The following is a 23,430-nucleotide window of genomic DNA, read 5'->3' on the forward strand; positions in this document are numbered from 1 at the left end:
ATATTAAATGTCTTTACTGTCACTTTTGATGAATTTTTAGGTGTCCTTCCAAGTCATTTTTAGATCACAACACATAGCCTACTAATTTTATTTGCATGAGAATTTTTCCGGTTCTAAATGTCCACAAACATCCTCCCTGATCTCTGATCTGCCTGAATTAAAATCCCTCTGACCTGTGCTATGTTTGTTTGTTTGTGGTATTCATTGTGAATTCACATTAATGAATGCTGGACTAGTACAGCAGCACATTAATCTGTAATAGAATATTAATCTGTGCTGGTTTGCTTCATTTTGCTCTGTTCTGGAACAATGTCTGATGCTTAAATCCGTCCAGGTTTCAGGAAGTATATGGGGTTCATAGACAGGTGCAAGTGTAATACTTTGTGAAATTCTATCTTCAGGATTGGTGAGGATGTGGCCCGTGTGACAGAAGGAGGGGGCTACGCAGGCAAACACTTTCGTATGGGCTTCATGACGATGCCGGCCCCTCAGGACCGTTTTCCTCCTCCCTGCGGGCCAGGATTCACCGTACGCTCGCAGTCTCTGCACTCAGTGGGAGGGGGAGAGGATGAGGGGAGTCCCACCTCGAGAAAACAGCCTCCGCCCAAACCCAGACGAGATCCCAACACCAAACTCAGCATCTCCTCTGAGACAGTCAACACTGGGCTTAGCATGGGGAAAAGCGGGAAGGAAACAGAGAAGTGTGACGGTAAATATGTGTGCACGCAATACGTTAACACTAATGCTTCTAGCTACTGTATGCAAGCTTGATTTTGTGCTTGGAAATGTGTCGGAACGCGATGGTAATACCATGGTACCGTATCCAAAAAAAAAAAAAAAAGTGAGGTGTTAGTGAGGTGATCTCTCTCCTCTCCTGCTCTTTCACTCTCAGTTAAACATCATATAAGTGAACATAATTGACCATAAAAAACACCTTAATATTGTGAAATGCTACAATACAACAATATTACAATTTAAAATTGCTGTTTTCTATTATAATAATTTTTTTAAGTTTTGTTTTTCTGAAATATTATTATGATTTAAAATATATTAACAGAAAACTGTTGCAGTATTTAAAATTATAATAATATAATTTAACAAAATAAATCTTTCTTTAAGATATATTAAAATAGAAAACAGCAGTATTCAATTGTAATATTTTACAATTATATTTAATAATATATATATAATTATAATAATAATATATAATTATATAATTATAATAACTGGAAAAGTCAGCTTTAAGAAATAAGTTAAGAAAAACTTTAAAATATATAAAACAGGAAAGAAATATTATTACAATTTTAAATACTTTGAACTGTTTTCTGTTTCAGTATAATTTAAAGAAAGTTAATAGTTCTTTTACTCCTGTGATGCTCAAGCTGAATTTTTAGCACATGATCACATTATCCTTCAGAAATCATTCTATTATGCTGATCTGGTGTTCAAGAAAAAAAAAGTATGAATAGGATTGGAGAGATGCAAAAGGAGAAAAAGACAAGAGCTTAAGGGGGAGCTGTAACATAGCCACATATTTATAGCCTAATAAAATATATTCAAATCAAATGTATTTACTGTTAGTATTAGTGTAGGCCTACTTGTTTTTTTATTATAGCCTGTGATAATTAATACATTACAAAAACACTGTAAAAATAAAAAAAAGTTCATCCCACTCCTCTATTATTACGTCTACTACTACCATCGCTTGGATTACAGCATCACATGCCTTCATGTTGAACATGATTTTTCTCCAATGAGGGGGAGGAAGGGGCGGAATTTGTTTGATGAATTACACTACAGCAGTTATATTGTTGCACTGATTGGCTATTAACTGTGAGCAGACAAAAGTTGTGTTTGACCTGAAGCGGCGCTGCACAGACCAATCGGTGTTTGACATCAAATTCCAGCAAGAGCGATTCGAAAGCATGCAGAACCGTCTGCTCTCTAGAGTTCTTGCGGTACTTTGATGACAAACACTGATCGGTCTGTGCAGCCCCGCTTCAAGCTGAACACACCTAGACTGTCAATCAATGCATTGGAGAACACAGCAAACATAAATGTAAACAAAGTTGCTTGTCAGATTTTCCAAACAAGCAACCATATTTTTTAAAATAAGCCCAAAAAAACACGACCCGGGATTTTTTTACACAACTTAACAAAAAAAGAAGCCCAAAGTCGCGTATTATAAGCAGACTTGGCAACTCTGGTTTTGAATGGGGAAAAATACAATGCTCAATATGGCCACTCTATTGAAGGAAGCCCCGCCTTCTGAATAAAAGAGCCAATCAATGATCAGTATAAGTGATTGTGTCACTGCAGCTGCCGCAAATTCCCTTTAAGGCAAGACATTTCACTCGGCGGCCATCTTTGAAACACCTCTCGGGCATGCAAGTGCAGCTCCTATCTCTTTGAATGGGGAAACATTAAATTCTCCAAAACTGTTCGCCAAGCTTGTGATTAAATTTCATATTTGAAATCACCAAAGAAATCTGACAACAACTGATCATAAATGTTGTTTATTTTGCTCAAATAACATCAGAAAAGCATCTTTTTCGGGCTAGACCAGCCAGTCCTAAGCGTGCATCTCAGAAGCTGAATGTTTCTATAGCAACTGATACTTAAAGGGACTTTGATTAATATTAAGGACACTATAGTAGACATGGTGAAAACGGAATAATTTCTGCTGTGGTGCAGCTCCAAAGAAAAAATGGTAAACAGTCGTTCAGTTGAAGTCAGTTCAGCGTTGATTCTGTTCGAGTATTGGACACGCTTGTTCTATCTATTTGTATTGAAAACATGCTTGTTCTTAACATGATTGTTCCTTCGCGTTGCTCAATAGCTAATTACCCTCCTCCATCCCCAGCTCCTCCTCTCGTCCAGTGAGGATTCGGCCTTCTGATTCCCCTTTGAATCAAACAAATTTCTAAAATGTGTACATTAAATTATTGACCATTAATGATATCTGCAATACATTTATGTTGGTTCTGTTCTGTTTACCCTAGGGGGGTTATCGCTGCTCTCCCTGCTCTTATCCATGTTAGGCTGCATGGATATGCAGGGAGTTCTTGCCCAGAACCAATCCAAACTGTATGCTAATTGTCAATCATCTTTGACAAAAGTGGTCCTGCAGAATTTACATTTTTACTATTGTGAAATATTATTTAAAACAACATGCATTCTTTCTATTAAAACACACACATATATTACTAAAAACACCTAAAACATCTATGAAAAATTGCTTTCACACAGAGCTATAATAAAAACCAATACTGCCATTACGGTAATGCACACATAGATAAATGCTATCAAACGTTATTTGAAACAAGCAGTTAACATTTTTACTATTTTTACTCAAAACTCCATATTAATTATACACTAATCTGAATATTAGTTGTTTTTAATTTCTGAATATTTGGGTGTAAGTGCTCCCACTCAGTGACAGTTTAACAGTTATGGTTCTGCCTGAGGCAAGCAATAGCATTACCAGGGTGGCTATCGAGTGGACTGTCTTGCTTTGAGAAGGACCTGATACACACTTAGCAGCACTGCACTCTTGTTGACTGTAATGAGTCAGTGTCAGACAGTGCAGTCTTTTTACATAATGGAAAATGCCTCACAGATAAAAGGTCACCACACATATATTCGCTTTTACAGACACCTGTAAATATACCCAAGTATCTTTCTAGGAACAGGTGACATCATCTCTGTTGACTGGTCACCCTGAGCCAGCAAAAGCGCTCTCATTGGTCGCCCGCTGGCTGCAGTGTCATTATGAACAGGGCAACCGTTGCCATAGGCAACATTCCCGGCCTAAGTCTTTTACCGGCGGTGACAGCTTCAGACAGAATCGACCAAAACACAGATGATGCCTCTTATAAACAAGTTCACAGCTACAAGGTCAACAAGCAGGAGACTTGAGTCGTGATTCACATTCACAACATGCTAACAAAGATGTAAAACACTGTTCCACTTTGAGTTAACGTCAGAGCAAATCATGTATACACTCTCTGAAAAAAGGTACAACATTTTTACTGGGGCGGATCCCTTTCAAAACCTACTAATATGTACACTTTAGGGATAAATTAATGTACCTTTTAGCTTTTTATACCTTTTTTTCTGAGAGTGCATATTACATATTTCTAATACAAGCTTAAACAGACAAAATAAATGTGCTGGTCTAGGCTGTTTAATAGTATACAGTGAACAAATGCCTCAGAGTCCTTGAATTCCACACACATTAGTCTTCCTTTAACCCTTAACTTGATCTTTACTGATCCCACTCAGAGAGCTGAGCTCATTCAAAGTGCTTTTCTTTCAAATCCAAAGCAGAAGCACACATTACAACATACCTAACCCCACTCCAACACTTGACCTCATTTTACAATGTTGCAACCTCATTAAGAGTACATTAACCCTAAAAACATCAACCGGCTCTTTGCAGTGAAATTTGAAACGCAGCCAACCTCACTGTAATATATACTGTACAGCAAATCAACCCTTTTAGTATATTCACCTTCCAACGCATACAACCATTTTCTATTCATATTTAAAGAGTATTATTCTCACCAAAGCTGCATTTATTTGATCAAAAACGATTTAAAATATCTATTTTCCAATTAAATATATATTTTAAAATGTAATTTATTCCTGTGATGGAAAAGCTGAATTTTCAGGATCATTACTCCAGTCGTCAGTGTCACATGATCCTTCAGAAATCACTATAATATGCTGATTTGATGCTCAGGCAGCATATCTTATTATTATCAATGTTTAAAACAGTTGTGCAGCTTAGTATTTTTTGTGGAAAATGTGATACATTTTTGACAGGATTATATGATGAATATAAAGTTCAAACAGCATTTTTAACATTATGTATTTACTGTCACTTCTGATCAATTTAATGCATCCTTGCTGAATAAAAGTATACATTTCTTAAAAAATAAATACATAAATAATTTTGGAATATATTCATACACACACACAGACACACTCATTTAGTAAATGCTTTATCCAAAATGGCTTTAAGTTCTAGGAAAAAGAACACCCTACCACTTCAAACACATATAAACCTCTTTCCACCAATCTGTTCTCTTTTCTGTTTTCAGATCATACCCAGAGCATATATTTAAAATCATATAGGATCCTGTTGTCTTGATGTCCGAGTAATGATCTATACAGAGAGATTGTGTTTGACTCACTTAGCTTGAGGCTCTGTGGCATTTCCACCACAACAAGGGCCAAAGATTATTCCTCCAGAGGAGCCTCAAAGAGCTCATCATCTCTCCTCCTTCTCTTCTCTCTCTTTCTCTCTTGAGCTCCACACTACATACATTTCCCCCATCTCTCGTTCCTTCTTTACTCTCATGCCTTCATTTCCCACCCCAGTTTGGCACTCTTTCTTGTTTTCCTTATTACTATCCTGTCTTTTATCTCATTTATTGATGCATTGCATTTCTCACAGACCCACCCACTTTTTCTTCTAGCCTTCTTAATTCGTACATTCATGCTATAGAATTGTCTTTCTACTCTTACTGTGGTACAAAGATATAGTATCAGACGGTAATACCATGGAACTGATTGACTACCATGCTCAATTACCATGATATTTACAAGGTACTTCAAAGTAAACTACGGAATTACCATGCTAAATGTCCAAAAACATGAAATAACCATAATACATGTGCAAAAAAAAAAAAATGGTAGTACCATGTTACTCTACATACATTTGATTATATCCCACTTTTTCCTCCATACGACTCCTCTTAATAAAAGCTATGGTGGTACCATGGTACACTGATGCTATCAGATGATAAAACCATGATACTTTGATAAATACCATAGTATTAAATGATTTTCATATTCATAAACATTCTATTTTAACATAAAAGGTGCTTTGCAACTGCACATGTCCAGAAAACATTATCGAAAATTTCTTCTCCGACTTTCTTTTTGCTGCTTGTATACTGTGGTGGTACCATGGTACTTTGATATTTACCATAGTACTGATTGACTACCATGCTCATATTATACCATGATATTTAGGTACTTCAAAGCATACATTGGAATCTCTATATGGTAAATGTGCAAAAATCATGGAATAACCATGGTACATGGTTACACAAAAACACGGTAATTCCACGGTACTCTACATATATTTCCTCCATATGATTCCTCTTACAAAAAATAGTATCAGATAGTAAAGATAGTATCAGATGGTAAAACCATAGTACATAGATATATAGCATAGTATTAAATGATTAACATGGTTACCATATTTACACGGTATTTCAAAACGATCAATACCATGGAATTACTATGGTACATGTCCAAAAAACATGGAAATGCTGTAGTACCATATTTAAAAAAATATTACAACCCTCTTTTTTCCTCCATCTGATCCCTATGATCTTTCTAAGCATATGTGACAGCTTGCTTGTGTATGTTATCCTCTGTGCTGACCTACTGTCAAGAGAATACGTATGTCCTATATATATAGAGAGAGAGAGAGCTACTGACATGCATGCAAAACCTCAATAAATCATGAGCAGTGTTCTTTAAACGGCATCATATTAAACTTAATGACATGTGGCATGTGGCATCCCTATAGGCGTATATCTGTGCGGTATATCTCATTGGTGGGGACTATTTCAACTCTAATTTAGAGGGAGATCAATATAAATGCATTATCGTACACATACAAACACAGATAAGCATATGTATTAAATCAGCAGTGTAATACTAGATAAGAGATCCAGCATTTGCTACATCTTCTATGGGAAACAACAGCACAAGACTGTTTCTGCTTCAAAGAGAGAGGGAGGGACAGAGAGAGAGAAAGAGAGAGGCAGAGTTAGAGAGAGAGAGATGGATGTGCTGTGAGTGGAAGGTACATCATGCACCTGCTGTCCTCTGGAACACAGTGCCCTATATTTTCCCGTGTCACAATCATCAAATTCACTTACAACACACTCACACACACACATGCATTAACATGCTTTCCACAGACATACGTCCACACACCAATGTTTCCTACAGGATTCTGCTTTTGCAGCACTGGCACCAACCATGAAGAGACCTAACAATTTGCTAAACTATAGCAGTACCATTTTTGCGAACATATTATCATTTTAGTTCATTCTGAAAACTAGTTAACCACACACACATTGGTAGTTGCTGCATTGTGTCTCTACACATCTGTATGGATTCATATTTTTGTGGAGGCCTGCACATGACATGCACTAAAAAATAGATATTGTGGCCACAAATGAAGAATTAGCTTTCACAACATATTAATATGTGGCCATTTATTAATTTATTATATTATATAAAAATTAATTATTACTGTATACTTCATATCTTACAATTACATATTAATTTCAATTTTATATCTCAGAATTGCAACTTGATTTCTGACAACTGTAACTTTATATGTTTCTTACATTTGTGACTTTCTATCTCACAAAAAGTATATAATTGATTTAAAACCTTCTTACAAATATATATACAGTATATATATATATATATATAGAGAGAGAGAGAGAGAGAGAGAGAGAGATTTTTATCTCACCTTTACTTTTATTTATACTTTTTGCAAAGTTTATTGAAAATGAGTAAGTTCTGGATTTGCACTTTGTCTTTGTAAATGACTGTCGGTGAACAAAAAGCTTGCACACATAATCATAAAAACATTTATTAAAATCTCATGACACTTGTCTTTGCACTGAGCATGTTGCACTTTTTTGGCCTCTTAATAAAAGCATCTTGTAAGACATTTTTCTATGATTATGCCAGTATTTTATTTTATTATTTTATTTTTATTTGTATTTTATTTTTGCTAGTCTTAGCAAAAGACACACACTCTTCAGTGTGAACACCCATTTAGTGTTGGGGTGCAGTAATTATAATCAACTAAATTTAAAAATAATAGAAGTATATGGGAGGTTCTTACAAGGTGTACAAGTATGTGTGTATGTGTGTAAAATTGCTGAGAGAATGCAAGTCACTGTCCTTGTTCTGTCACTTGGGTCTTTTTCTGAATGATAAGTGAAATCATTTTGTCATTCTTGCTGACTTTTCATCTGTTTATCACAGAGTACCACCACAAAGCTGATATAAACCCGTCATGTCCTTTACATAACATAAACCCATCCACGCACACACACACACACAGGGATCTAGAATCTCTAGAGAATGACGTAATTATAGCTTCAGTAAGCTTTACAGGACATTATAAATTAGCATACATCCCATGCTGCCCCATTAACTATTACAACTTGAGCTTGCTGTTGGCAAGAGACGCACTAATAGACACAAATACAAACACACACACCGCCCTGCTTGAAGATTGCTGGAAGAAACGGGTCAGTCAAGTTGCCCTTCACTGAGCTCAGCTGAGAAATGACAGAAAGATGGAGAATGAGCGAGTGAGTAAACAAGAGGGGGAGGGCGGAAAAGAAATTGAAACAGTCGCTTTCCGCTGAGATGATTAGTTAGGATGAAATTCATTCATGAAGTTAAAATGACCTAGTTTTCTCCACTCTAGTTCTTTCTCTCCGCCCTCCAGTGTGTGTAGAAAACCGCCCATTTGTGCCTGTTTGATTATTCCATGAACTCTTCCCACCACATTCAGAAAGCAAAGACTAGCATAGCTGACATCACCAGTTACAGGCAGTTGTGCGCTCAGGGTATGTTCCAATTTGATAATGCAAAGTGAACTTCACAGGGTATTCGACATAGGGAACAAGTATACATCGGTGTATATCACTTCACAGGAAGTGACATACAGTCAATTCTACACATACATGTCATTTCACATTAAACACTGCAACAACCATTTACCTAAATATAGATTCAAAATATCTTACATTTATATAAAAATAACAAATAAATGATATCATTAAAATAAAATGTTCTTTAATAATGTAGTTAATAATATATATAATAAAATTAATTAAAATGTCCATTATACGAATAAAACGTGAAGCATCAAAGACGATCACATGCACAATAGACCAGTAATGGCCCTGTGCAGCCCCATACGGCTTTGTGGGTTAGCAGTGACATTAAAAATAATACATGCTGACTGGGCTACCCGTCTGCTAAGGCTTAGCAGTGCTAATATTTCATGCTAATATATGTCTTGACATTCTGATAACACCTTACAATACTGTAATACTTTACTGCTATGCTATCTACTTTATATTAGTTGCACTGTTGAATTCCATACAATTCCTAAACATTTCTGTTCTCTCACCAACAGCATCAAAATCCCGCCCCTGCAGTGAGGAGTACCGTCGCATGCCTCCACCCAAACCCAAACGCAACCCCAACACCCAGCTCAGCACATCCTTTGACGAGTCTTACATTCAAAACCACGTCAGCAAAGCTAAGTCTGCCTCTCTGCCGCGTCAACACAAAAAGAAGTCGGCATCTCAGAATCAAAGCCCCGCCCCTGACACTGATGATGAGGCAGAGCCTGTTTATATAGAGATGGTGGGGAACATCTTACGAGACTTCAGTCGAATTGCCGGAGCTAATGGCGACGAAGAGGATGACCAAGGTGAAAGTGTGTATGAGGAGATGAAATATCCTGCCTTCGATGATTTACCTTCATCTTTAGACCACACGCAGTCGCGATGGGAGCAATGTCCCACTGCTTTGGTGCCGGAAGTCGAACTTACACGACCCACCACTCCACGTGGTTCGCTGTGTGACATTCCCGCCCCGTTCCCGAATCTGCTTTCCCATCGACCTCCGCTACTAGTATTCCCACCTGCACCAGCCCAATGTTCCCCCAACTCTGACGAATCCCCTCTTACTCCATTGGATGTCACCAAACTGCCCATGTTGGAGAACGTCGGATATGGGAAACCTGGTACATCCCCAACTAGTGCCGACCCTGGACCACAGCTGGAGGTGCAGCAGGTGTCTGGTAAACACCACCACCATCACCACCACCATCATCATCATCATAAGAAATCTGCGGAGACTAAGGAGCAACAAACAATCACAGCATCAGGACGATCATCTGCTCCTCCTCTGCCATCCACGCTTTACAAAAGCGGCGGGTCATCCGCGGCACACGGTTACCCAAGGAGCCAGTCCGCCTGCCCATCCCCCGTCAGTATTGGTCGCGCATTAACGCCGCTCACCCTGAAGCGCCCCCCACCGTACGACGCTCTCATGACCGGGACGATTCCTCGCAGCGCGTCTGGAGTTCCACATGGATCACGTGAAAGCGGACGGCTCTCGAATTCCTCCAGTGTGCACGGAGGGTCCATGCAAAACGTCTCCACTGCTTCGGGTTCAAGCTCAGGGTCGGGAGGTCGAGGCAGTCGTACACCAACCAGTCCTTTGGATGAACTCAGCAACTTGTTCTCGTCCGGACGTAACATGTTGAAGAAAGGTTCTGGAAGCCGCAAGAGTAAGGAGTCAGCAGATGGTGAGTGAAAATGTTGTTATTGATCTAAACGTGATACCAAAAACAAAGTTTGGGGTCGGTAAGTCTTATATTCTCATCAAAGCTGCATTTATTTAATCAAAAATACAGTAAAGAGTAATATTGGTAAATATTACCATTCAAAATAACTGTTTGGTATTTTAATATATTTTAAAATGTAATCTATTCCTGTGATGACAAAGCCGAATTTTTGAGCAGCTATTTCTGCAGTCTTCAGAGTCACGTGATCCTTCAGAAATCATTCTAATATGCCGATTTATTTCTGAAGAAGCATTTCTTACTATTATTAAAGTCGAAATCAGTTGTACTGCTTAATATTTTTGTGGAAAACATGATACTTTTTTTCAGGACTTTTTGATGAATAGAAAATTCAAAAGATTTTATTAGATTAGATTTCAATTTCAATTTCAATTTTGTAACATTATAAATGTCTTTTCTTAAATAAAAACACTTCTGACACCAAACTGATGAACAGGGACTTGACTGACAGGTTTAAAAAGTCTTTAAATTGCCATTAAATTATCAAGATTAAAAAAAAAAAAAAATATATATATATGCATTGGTCAGTAATGGGTACAGTATAATAGGATATTTGATTGTGCATTTCTCCCATTTTTTACATATTGTTCACCTTTCCGATAATGAAGATTACCACAAAAATTTATTTCAACTTGTCCGTCATTGTCTCATTTTCCCAAAAAAAAGATGAATCTGGGCTACAGTGAGACACTTATAATGGAACTGAATGAGGCCACGCTGTTAATGTTAAATGCTCACAGTTTCAAAAGTATAGCATATACATAGAAGTTGTAAATTTGGACAACACAAAACCATAAAACCTAAAATAATTGTAAAAATTATGATAAAACCATTACAGCTCAAATAACACAGGTTTTTAACAAGAATAATATAAGAACTAATTTTAAGCTTTGTGTCTCAATGTAACTTTGATTTTTTTTTTAAGAAAAGGAAGAACTAGTCAAAATTATTAAACTGTTAAACTGTGTTATTTTAAACTACAAATACCGTCTTGAATATGTCCAAAATGTTCCATAGATTTCAGCCATTTAACGGTTATATGTGAAAATACGAGAAAATAATTGTCAGCTTATTAATATCAGTGCAAATAGAAAATAAGCAAACTAGAATACTATGCCTTATAATTAATTAGATCCACAAATGTTAATCCTGGCAAATACTGGAACTGAAGGGTTAACTGTGAGATATCTGGGGGCGATTGGTAGCCGTCTCATTTACAGCTTCAAAGTGAAGGATGTTGTCTCATAGAGCAAAGCCTGATTGGGTTTAAAGAGCGTGTGTAATCGTCTTGAGAGCTTCAGCTAAGGACTTTTTTCCAGACTGTTATTTTTCCCGTGTGTGGAGGAGAGATGGCTTTCATGTCCTTTTTCAACGGTCCACTTCCATCACCCCAGGTGTGTCTGTGTGCAAGCGTGTGTTTGAGCCCGTTCACAGATTAAAAATTGAACGATCAACCTACACACAGACTGTGCAATATGCTTATAGTGTATGGGGCAGAGAGAGTGAGAAAATGACCCCGATTCTCCCACCCCAAACAGAGCCTATTCATATCAAAATCACTGTTGAATGTAAAGGTTGCCAGATTGTTTTGCGAAGGGTTGTTGAATGCCTTTCTGATGAGCCTTTCAAATCTTGATTTGAAAAAATTGTAATGGATTCATTCTGAAATACTTCAGATTAACAAGTCAAGGCTATCATGTTGAACCCTCTATGCACACAAAACACACACACACACACACACACACACACACACAATTTCTATTGTTATTATTTTCCTTACCTTCATAAGAAGCCAAACCTCAATTCACCTTAATATAATAAGGCATATACACCACACAGGTACACACACACACACACACACACACACACTGAAGCAGGTCAGTCTGTCCATCACAGTCAATTTTACGCTACTCAGTCCAGCAGAGATACACAAACACACACAGACTCCTCCTGTCAGTATGTCTTCCACGGATCTGTGATTTGGGCTTGGAGCCTGACAGAGTGTGGAGGTGTGTGAGATTAACAGGCTGCCAGCATTAGTATGTGTGTGTGTGTGTGTGTGTGTGTTTGGCTGACACACAGAGAGAAAAGCCAGAGATAGTGAAGAATCTGTCACACAGTGATCCAAAACACACCAGAATCTCATTCTCATTTACAGCTCAACATCAGTTTGCTAAAATACACGGCTGTGGCCACATGTGAGATTATGATCAGAATTCACTCATCCATATTTAGATTTAATCTTATAAGTGAATTAAAAACCTTGCAGATATTTTAGCTCTAAACTACATAATCTATCTATCTATCTATCTATCTATCTATCTATCGTATATGTGTACTGTGTATATATATATATATATATATATATATATATATGAATATATGAAATATTACAGTTTGTTTTTAATATATTTTAACATGCAATTTATTCTTGTGATGAAAAAATTAATTTTCAGCAGCCATTAGAGTCTTCAGTGTAACATAATCTTTCAGAAATCATTCTAATATGCTGATTTGGTAATCAAGAAACATTTCTTATTAGTGTTAAAAATGTTTTTTTTTTCAGGATTCTACTATTGGAAGATCAAAAGAACATCATGTTTTGGAAACAGATTTTTATCATTTTACAATTTGTAATATAAATGTATTTACTGTCACTTTTAATCATTTTAATGTGTACTTGCTGAATAAAAGTATTTCTTTCTTTCTATATAGTCACACACAAACACACACACACACACACACACACACACACACACACACACACACATATATATATATATAATTGTATGCATAATTATTTTTTATCTGCATTTATCTGATTTTTTTAATCATAAATATTAATAATCTTTTGATGATCATTGTAGATTTACAGTATCAGCTATCAGCCATAATATAAAAACAATTATTGATTATATCTGCCAAAATTTCTATGGCAGTGCCTGTTTAGTATTCAAATAATCAGATTATTTTGATATTACAGATGTTATTGTACTGTATGGGGTGTTATTGATTGAATAAACCTTCTTCCTTCTCTACAGATCCCATATTGAAAGCTACAAAGTCAGTCTTACTTAAACTTCATGCTTGGGCTGTAAATAGGTATTTTCAGATCTACCCATTAAGGGATAAAACAATCAATGACTGAGCTCTTCCTGTTCAGGACAGTTAACCTGGTCCAAATCCTGTTAGGGAATTCTACTGCAACTCCATTCGGCACCAGAAAGACATACAGAGTCTGAACATGTACCAGTGTCAAGTGGCACGCAATGAAGTTTGTGCATTAATCTGTCTTAAGGATCAGTCTAATTTAAATGTGATATGAGTTTGTTTTTATTATGCCCTACAGTGCCCATAAATAGTTCTAAATATCCCTTAACAGAGTGCAGTCTCCTGTTACACCTTAATGTATGCAGCTGTATTTAAATGTAATAGTGCTTTTCCTGAAGCATTGAAGAGCTTAATAGTTTATAAAATTAAGTGTCTGAGTAGCTTCACATACTCTAAGGTTACATTAGCATATACTAATAATGATCCAACACATTTAATATATTTCCTCATCATTATGGCTCTGAGGTTGGCATATATTAGCATAATTTAGAGGCACAGAAGTGCTTACATTATGCCCTGCTGTGACATAGAGAGCTGATATGAGTAACATGAACATAGTGGCAGATCAGGTTAGCTGTCAGGCTGGAAACAGAGAATATGATTGAGAAGAGATTCTGATCAAGATCTTCGAAGAACGTGCCATTAAACAGACACAAACTGCCTCCAGTGCAACAAAATACTTACATATATAGTATTATACTTTCCATTATGACAATTTCATTCGGGCAGCTTCAAAGCTCCTTTATGACATCACTGATTTCTATTCCTTCTAATCTGCCTTTATGGCAGCATAGATTCTGTCACTTCCATTACTTTTATATGACATCACTAGACGTGTTTACATCAGGTGTTAAAAGGCCTGACTCTGATCACAAGTTGTCAGTCAAGATATTGCTTCGGCATTGATTTCACTACATAGTCTACATTACTCACAAAGAAATCAATTTTAGAAATATAATTTTACATTATACAAAATATAGTTGTATCTATGTACATTTATATATACAGTGTATATATATATATACATACACATGTATTAATATTAATTAATTAATTAAAAATAATTATATTGAAAAATATTTATATTGAAAAAATATATTAAAAAATCTAAAAATATATATAATATAAATATATAAAATATAATTTTTAATCCAAGCAAGCTTGTTGTTTTAATCCAAGCCACTACATGTTGATATAGTACATGCTGAAGAAGTTCTATGAAGACTTAATTATGCATGTGTTAAGCATAATTGTGCATAGTTGTGCATGTGCTTTTGCAGATTTTCTATTTCTTTTAATTCCATACCTCCATCACTTTCTATCACTTCCACAGCTACTTGTCCTAGTAGCGGTTTCAGTCTCATCTATGGAAGCCTTTTTTACCTCACTGTAAAAACTAAATAACTAACTAACTAACTAAATAAAGGGTAATTGCAACTTCGCAACTTTATTCCTCCCGGTTGTAACTTTATGTCACAATTGCTACTTTGTTTTCTCATAATTGCGAGTTTATATCTCACAATGTGACTTTATATCTAGCAATGGAGCTTTAAACTCCACTAATGCAACTTTATATCTCACATTATGACTGTCTTATTTTAAAACTTTAATCACACAATTACCTTGTTGTTGTTTTTTTACTCTGAGACTGAAATGGGCTTCCATACTCGTCTGTTTCTCCCCACCTCTGGGCCTGATTGCAACAAATCCCTTAAGCTAAGAAATCCCTTAGCTGTAATTATAAACAAATTATAGCTAAATGTTGTCTTGAACCAAGAGGTTTTGTGCAATCGGCTGCTGAACTTTAGATCCCAAAACAAGAACTGACCTGGGAGATAAACTACAACTTGTTTCTTGTTTGGCTCCTGCTGTGGCTAGTCTTGTTTCAGTGGTGTTGTTTGTGTCCATTACCTCTAAGTGCCAAAAGGTATTTGGCATGGCATTTCACTCTAACTGGATGAGGAGAACATGTTCCTATGTTGGCTGCTGTTAGCTGAGAAGCCTTGTAGAACAATCTGACCCTGTGAACACTAACAAGAACACAGTCCTGCCAACACACACACACACACCTAAAATTTCCTCTGCTAATGGACTCACATTGTAATGGTGCGCATGTTAATAAGTAAATATTATAAATTTGTTGCAGTCTTAGCATTAGCGCCCAACGCTAATGACAGTGGACACTAATTAAATGTAGACTAATGGAGCAGGGCACCACAGACTAATGGGATTTCAACAGACGTGGCCAGACAACACTGTGTGTGTGTGTGTGTGTTTCCAGAAAGATAAAGTACAGTAAATAAGGTTTTTGAGTAGCTAATGTGAGACTAGAATACAAAATAAGCTAGCATTGCCAACGTCAGCAGAGGACTATAAGGGACACTCTATTTCTCTCATGAAAATGTGTATTTTCTTTACAAAAAAAATTATATATATACACACACATACACACACACACACACACACACACACACAGAGACATACTACATTTTTAAAACATAAAACATTTTTCATGACAAATAAAAAAAACTAAAACTACTTACAAAATAGACAATATATAATCTTTACCTATGCATTGTCATAAGAAAAAAACAGAAATACAATTTACAGGTAGTTTAATTCACTAAATGGTACCGCTCATAAGTGTTCATAAATTCTTTCAGAAATCGGACTACACTGGTTGCTCTGTACTGTATGTTTATGATTCACAAAAAAGAACCGGCTCATAAGAATAATTTGCTCAGGAGCTCAGGAGTTGCTCACTAGTAAAAAGAATGGGCACATAATAATTATTTGTTCAGGTTTCGGACTACACTGGTTGCACCGAACTGTATGTCTTTGACTGTATGCTGACATACTAAGGACAAATTTGGACAAATTTATGACCAAAAATTTATATCACGGTATTTTTCAAAATGATACCGGTTTCACGGTACATGACGGTATTTTTTTTCATGAATGACCGGATGTTAACCATATTTTCTACTGATTGAGAGAGGAAATACTGCAGTATATAAACACTGGTATTCGGTATGAACCGGTATACCGCCCAGCACTACTTTGACTCTCTAAAAAGAACTGGCTAATAAGAGTCTACACAGGTCATGCGGTCTGTTTTGTGCTGTAGATTCAACAGAACAGAACATCAATTGGTTTTCTAGTTTCTTTTATTCAATGGAACCAATTTACGGTTCACAAATCTAAAAAACAGGTACTGTGTGCGTGTAGAAAAGATAGCTATTCCTAAAATGAATTTAAGATGCAATCGCTATGAAACAGCATGGCACAATTCTGTTTCGCAACCCTAGATGCAATGCTGCATGAACTGAAATGAACTGAAATAGCTCATGCCTTTTATAAGCATAAGGCTTCAGTCGCCACACACACACACACACACACTGATGACATACACTGATTTCACCTTCAATTCATACACCCATAAGTGTCAGACGATATAGCTAAGCACACGTCTATATGGACGATACGGACACGCATTCAGATACTCTTGCCAGCTGAAATAATTGAAAAGCTTTCATCTGTTAGTAAAGCAATTTCCCTAATGTCTTTAGAGCCAGTGAAAGACGTGATGAATGTGACTGCTAATGGATCCCCTGTGAGGGGAGAGAGATTAGGAGAGGGATGGAATGGAAAAAATACAAAGATAAAGGGATTGACTGTATGGAAGATGAAAGACTGGAGGATAATAACAAAGAAATGTTGTTTGAGCATAGGTAAATGTGAAAAACATCTGTAATTTAGTATCTCAAAAATTATGCACACATTGCACAGTATACATACTGTATACTGCAGAAATAGTAATAAGATACTAAGTTGTTTTGTCTCTTTTGTAGAGGTAATATATATGTACTGCAGCACTATTATAAATTAAAGCACTCATAAGTGAATCGGCAAAATCATTCTTATAAAAACTGAGAACTGAAGACTTATACTGCATACTGAAATCTCTACCTCTTTTTCTCTCTTCTAGGTGAAAGTAAAGGCAGAAGTGACAGCAGGGACAGAGCCCTTCGTAGCTCTTCTCCGAAATCACAGGATTGGGAAACGCCCACAGGACAATCAGCCACGCCCAGTCGCTTTGGCCGCTCCTCCATTAGCCCGACCACCATGCTTGGAGGTCCGTCCTATCCATAAAAAACGAATAAGGATGTTCATTTTAGATATTTCGTTAACATAGATGAATTATTCAACATATTCTCTTACGTTTTAGAAACAAAAGCCGGGTGTAAACTTGGTCGCTCTGCATCCACATCAGGAGTCCCATCCCCTGTGGGAACGCCTCAAAGACATGCCCCCGACGCCTCCGCCCATCCGTGCGGGACTCTGTTCCAGGTACAACCCCCTTATTCCTCAGAATGAGCGAGCATTGGCATGCGTGTGGAGTTCGGTTCCTGTCTCCGTGTCTGTCGGCAATACCTTCATGTCTTTGACCTTTGACCCCACAGCTTCGTATATATCCTATTCTGTCTGCTGCTTCCGCTGCCGTGCATTTCGTTTGGCTCACGGCGTTCATCGTCTGTCTATGTAGATGCGTATGTGTGTGTTGTTTGTGTTTGGTCCAGATCAGGGCTGCCTTCACATCATGCTCTGAAGAGGCTCTCACATTTAATTTGTCCTCTGTGAGTTTATGCCAAGAGATCCACAATCAGGGTTTTATATATCAGACAGTTTAAGCACTTGAGAGAAGGTTCAACTGATCTGAATCTGAATGAGCACCTCTTCAGAGCGACGGTGGACAGCTTTACTCTCGACCAGCAGCATCCTTAGTCTGTTCGGTCTCTATCACAATGTTTCAGATGTTGTGGTTGGGTTTCTCAGATGTACAGACATCAAACACAGCTGTTAATGTCATGAAATGGGTAAAACAAATTCTTAAAAGCAGGATCCTGAATCCAAAGCATAGACATTATTATGATTTACTTACAAAATTGATTGAAACATTTTCCTCAAAATACCCTAGGACCTACGGCACTGCTTGAAAATCACTCATAGAATGGACAAAATGGCCATAAACAAGCGCAGTATATTCAGTACACATATACTTATATTAAATCTGTCAAATTATTCAAATATTCATTTGCATTTATTTTATTCTGTTGGTTCTGTTGAGCTCCAAGAAAATAAAATCATACACTAAAGGCATGCACATCCTTATACTCACTTAAGACTGCATTTATTTGATCAAAAATACAGTAAAAATATTGTGAAATATTATTACAATTTAAAATAACTGCTTTCTATTTTAATATATGTTATTTCTGTGATGGCAAAGCTGAATTTTCAGCAGTCTTCAGTGTAACGTGATCCTTCCAAAATTATTCTAATATGCTGATTTGGTCCTCAAAAAAAACTTTTCTTACTATTATCAATGTTAAAAACAGTTGTGCTGTTTAATATTTTTGCAGAAACACTGATACGTTTTTTTTCAGAATTCTATGATGTATAGAATGTTCAAAAGAATAGTATTTATTTAAAGTTGAAATCTTGTCTTTACTGTCACTTTTGATCAATTTAATGCATCTTTGTTGAATAAAAGTATTATTTAATTAATTAAAAAATCTTTCCCCAAACTTTTGAAAGGTAGTTTAATTGAATTTGTAGTTGTATTGTTTACTTTACACGTGTTTACTTACTTTTACAGAGCCATGAATAAAGTGCCACTGAAAATAAAAAGATCAGCAGTTTCTATTGAGTGGTTAAATTTAACCAAACGGCTGTTTGATGTGTGTATATATGTATCCAGACATGGCATTTATATCAGTGTCACGTGTCAAATTCTCTCTCCTGTTTGTCTGTGTGGCCTTATTTGAACAGGTTTTTAGAGCTATTGTATTATGTACAAAAATCCTGTAATAATGATTATGTTTTCCACCACGTCAATTCACTTTCACAGAGACTGGGTCCTGGGTCCAGATCAGTTACACAACTCACTATTACAAACTCACCAAAACACACTCTTTATATTACAACTGATGAAAGCTGCTGAAGAAAAACACTCTTTTATAGGGACAGTAATATACCATACAAAACAGATATGACATACACAAATCACACAATATACCGTATAGCCATACGATTTCACTCAGAATATTATAACATAATAAGACATGAAACACATTTAGTATGTTGTCTGATCTACACTCACTCCCCAGTTGTTTAATTGTTAGTGACTGTAATCGAACTAACCCAAATAAATCTAAAAATCAAGGGATAAAACTAACCCCAACAAATCATAAAATAAAACCTTGTCAAAATGATGTGTTCTCCTGCTCCGCGTCCACTGTACTTTCTGTCTGTCTGCTGCTTCTTTCTTCAAAAGCACAAACATGTGTGTACTGTATGTGTATACGTGTGTGTGTGTGTGTGTGTGTGTGTGTGCATGTCTGAAGTACTGAATATGCTCTGTTACAAAACCTAAAACCTCATTTTATTTTCATTAACTCTATGCCGCCTCGTAAAACCTTGTATTGCCCAAAATTTAAGTCAGTATCTCATGTATCCCTATTATAAATAACCTCAAAATGATGTTATTTTAATATTATTTATACACAAATATAGTATTCATTATTATTTTGAATTAGCTTTTATTTTTAGATTTTCATTTTTCCATTTTAGTTTAAGTTTTAGTAATTTTGTTGTGTGCATTTTTCATTTTATTTATATAAAAAGCATTAATTTATTTTTATTTCAGTTTTAGTTTTAGTAATTTTATTACTTCAACTTAAACTTATTTCAGTTAATTGCCAAAGCAACATTTCTAATTTTTGTTTAACTTTAAGTTTTTCATGTAATATGCATTTTATTTCAGCTTTATTTCCATTACTAAACGTGATTTTTAATAGTTTGTTAACAATAACAACAATGCCTCAAATAGTAATTAAAAATAGATTTTACCACACTTTTTGAAATTACAGGATTTTCACTTTGTTAGCTTAGCAACATATTAACATCAAACTCTGCTGAAATAAACTGTCATAATATTTATATAAAAATACTGTTTTTAATTTATTCATATTTTGAATTTGTGTATTTTTACTGTTTTCATTTTAATTTTAGTTAATGTTTTGGTAAAAAAAAATTGTCATTTTTTTTGTCATTTTTTTTATATGTCTATGTAATTTTTATTTCAGTTTTAATTACTTTACTACATTAAGTTAAACTAAATGAATATGAGAAAACTTGAATTTTTTTGTCAGTTAATTTTTATTTCAAGTAATGAAATGGTTTTTTTTATAGTTTTATTTAACTAAAATAACCCTGAGTATAAGTTCTTCCCATTAGTATGACACAGAGTTGCTGCCAATATAGAGTGTTTCCAAATCACTCACTTATTATTTACATGACAGTTAGAATGCTCTCTTAGAAGGCAGCTGCCTATGTAGGCAGCTCCCTAGGTATTGAAATAGTTAGCTGCTCATGAGATTTTGTGTTGCTTATAGAAGTGTTTTATTTTGTGTTTGTACAGGTGCATGAGCAGTTTAATATGTGTGTACACAATTAAGATACTGTGTGTGCGTGTGTGTGTGTGTATGTGTGTGTGTGTGTGTGTGTGTGTGTGTGTGTGTGTGTGTGTGTGTGTGTGTTCGTGAGAGATCATTAAACTGAACAGCAATACATTCTGACTGCTCTGACTGCTATTAGAGGACATGAATTATTAAACACATCCTTTATTATTAAAGAACACTGTGAACGCCATCACCCTTAAAAATATAAGGGCTACAAAATTAAAGACAGCTCTGCATGCACCAACATTATCTCACCCTTGCCACCCATTAGATGCCCCCAATGCCCTGGGCATGTGGGGACAGCACCATGATGGAGATGATCGAGAAGAAACGTCATCTGTGCAAGGAGATAAAAGCCAGACAGAGACCTTCAGACAAAGCCCTGTGCAAGCAGGACAGCATGCCCATCCTGCCCAGCTGGAAGAAGACCAACGGGGGCAAGAAATTCGGGCCCCCTTCGTACTCCACCCAAACCACTGTCTTCTGGGACACTGCTATATAAATGGTGACCAGCAAACTATAGCCATGGAGACTGAGGAGGCGTGTCCAAATATTGATTGACAGCTAGCAGGATGAAGGACTATTATCAAATCTCCCTGGTTTCCTATCGCTGTTTATATTTGATATTTTTATATTGGAGATAACGGTCTTAATATTAAATATGATTAATACAATTAGCGGTTTTATAAAGAGGAACTCTCCAAATGAGATCTAAGAGTGAAAATAGTACTTTTACCCATGAGATGATATTTGTCCCCTTCGAAATGGTATTTCTATTTATTTTCTATCCTTTTTGGGGGGTGTTTCTATATTTGGCACTCAACCATTTGTCTGGGGAAATAATCTATAATGTGTGGTGAAATATGTGCAGTAATTCCATTGAGAAAACACGTTGTTTTTGATGCCTATGCATTTGGTTATACGGCATGAACGGCGCTTTTGTTCATTGTCTGTTTTTCATATGGAGAGTTTATTTGAAAATAATATATTTTTTGGTGTCTGTACTTTAAATGTTGGATCGTGAGGTGTCAGGCTGTCGTTTTTATGACTTCTGGGTTGGACTTGAAGGCAATCGGCTGGATTTTGAGATATTAGGTGGGTCTGATTAGTCGAAGTGGATTATGAGATAACTCGGTTATTAAAGTACAGATCGGGCAGTTGGTCAGATATTGATCATACAGTCAGATTACAGGCACTTTCTGTTTTGCGAGGTCAGCTGGTGCATTCCATTTTGAGCACTGTAAACTCGCAAACGCACACTAATATCAGCTGCTTTATGGCCTAACATTTGGTGCTGTTCAACTCCTTTTTTGAATGTTCAACCTTAACAACTACATGACAGTCATACACATAATAAAACTGGTATGAAATTAGCGTGGGCGGTTTGCATATATTCAATAGGTTTACAAATGGTCAGGGATTGGATGATGAAAATTCATAAATCTGGTCCTCTATGTCAGATAACATCTCGAATACAGACACCGTCCTTTTATGAAGCACTATGCAGACATACTGTCAGTTTACATGCTCATATATCACTGGGACATGAGTCAATGGCAGGCAATATTGTACTGAGAAGGCTGAGAAAGAAAAGACCAGGCACACATTTACTCTGCTTAGATGCTGTGCATCAAGGCTACATCCATAGCTTTACCACGCAATCAAAGAGCCATGCTGGTGCATTCAAGCACACTTGACTTTATGTGAACTAGTTATCATAAGAGTTTGCCCAATAGCAAGCCAAGCACGGTCTTAACATGGCAGGAGAGTAAATGCCTTTCTTTGTGTCTGTCTGGAATCAGATGAAACAATTTGGGGCACGAAACAAACTAAATGCAAGTACACAGACAGATGCATGGCTTTGGAATGCTTTGGAAGCACTTGGTTTCTTAAAGGGATAGTTCACCCAAAAATAAAGATTCTGTCATAATTTACTCAACCCCAAGTTGTTCCAAACCTGTATGAGTTTCTTTCTTCTGTTGGACACAAAAGAAGATAATTTGACGAATGTTGGTAACAGTTGGCACTCAGTTGGTAGAAACTGACTTCCATAGCATGGACAAATAATACTATGGAAGTCAATGGCTACCGTGTCAACTATTTGGAGGGTGAGTAAATGATGACAGAAAGTGTGGCAGTAACAAATCTCAGTATTCAAACAGTATGCAACATAGTGCTGCAGGAATGAGTCCTAAACCTAGAAATAAGTTGCCTTTTTGAATTTCCAGTTCCATTGTCCCAAAGTCAATGTTTTTTATTCTATTTTTTTTTTTTTTTTTTTTTTTTTAGTTAACTGCC

General features: G+C 36.3%; 1 protein-coding gene across 1 annotated transcript in view; it reads left to right on the forward strand.

The window, feature by feature from the left end:
- LOC107683386 (neuronal tyrosine-phosphorylated phosphoinositide-3-kinase adapter 2-like) overlaps positions 1 to 21,723 on the forward strand; it is a 32,993-nt gene extending 11,270 nt beyond the window's left edge. The window contains exons 3-7 of the mRNA XM_016479444.1: positions 402 to 709; positions 9,260 to 10,441; positions 17,598 to 17,744; positions 17,838 to 17,959; positions 21,404 to 21,723. Of these exons, the coding sequence (XP_016334930.1) occupies positions 402 to 709; positions 9,260 to 10,441; positions 17,598 to 17,744; positions 17,838 to 17,959; positions 21,404 to 21,634 (1,990 nt within the window). The 3' untranslated portion in view covers positions 21,635 to 21,723. The remainder of the gene's footprint in view (positions 1 to 401; positions 710 to 9,259; positions 10,442 to 17,597; positions 17,745 to 17,837; positions 17,960 to 21,403) is intronic.
- Positions 21,724 to 23,430: the final 1,707 nt, after the last annotated feature.

Source organism: Sinocyclocheilus anshuiensis, unplaced genomic scaffold (assembly GCF_001515605.1).
Source record: "Sinocyclocheilus anshuiensis isolate Anshui unplaced genomic scaffold, SAMN03320099.WGS_v1.1 scaffold1170, whole genome shotgun sequence".
Lineage (NCBI taxonomy): Eukaryota > Metazoa > Chordata > Actinopteri > Cypriniformes > Cyprinidae > Sinocyclocheilus > Sinocyclocheilus anshuiensis.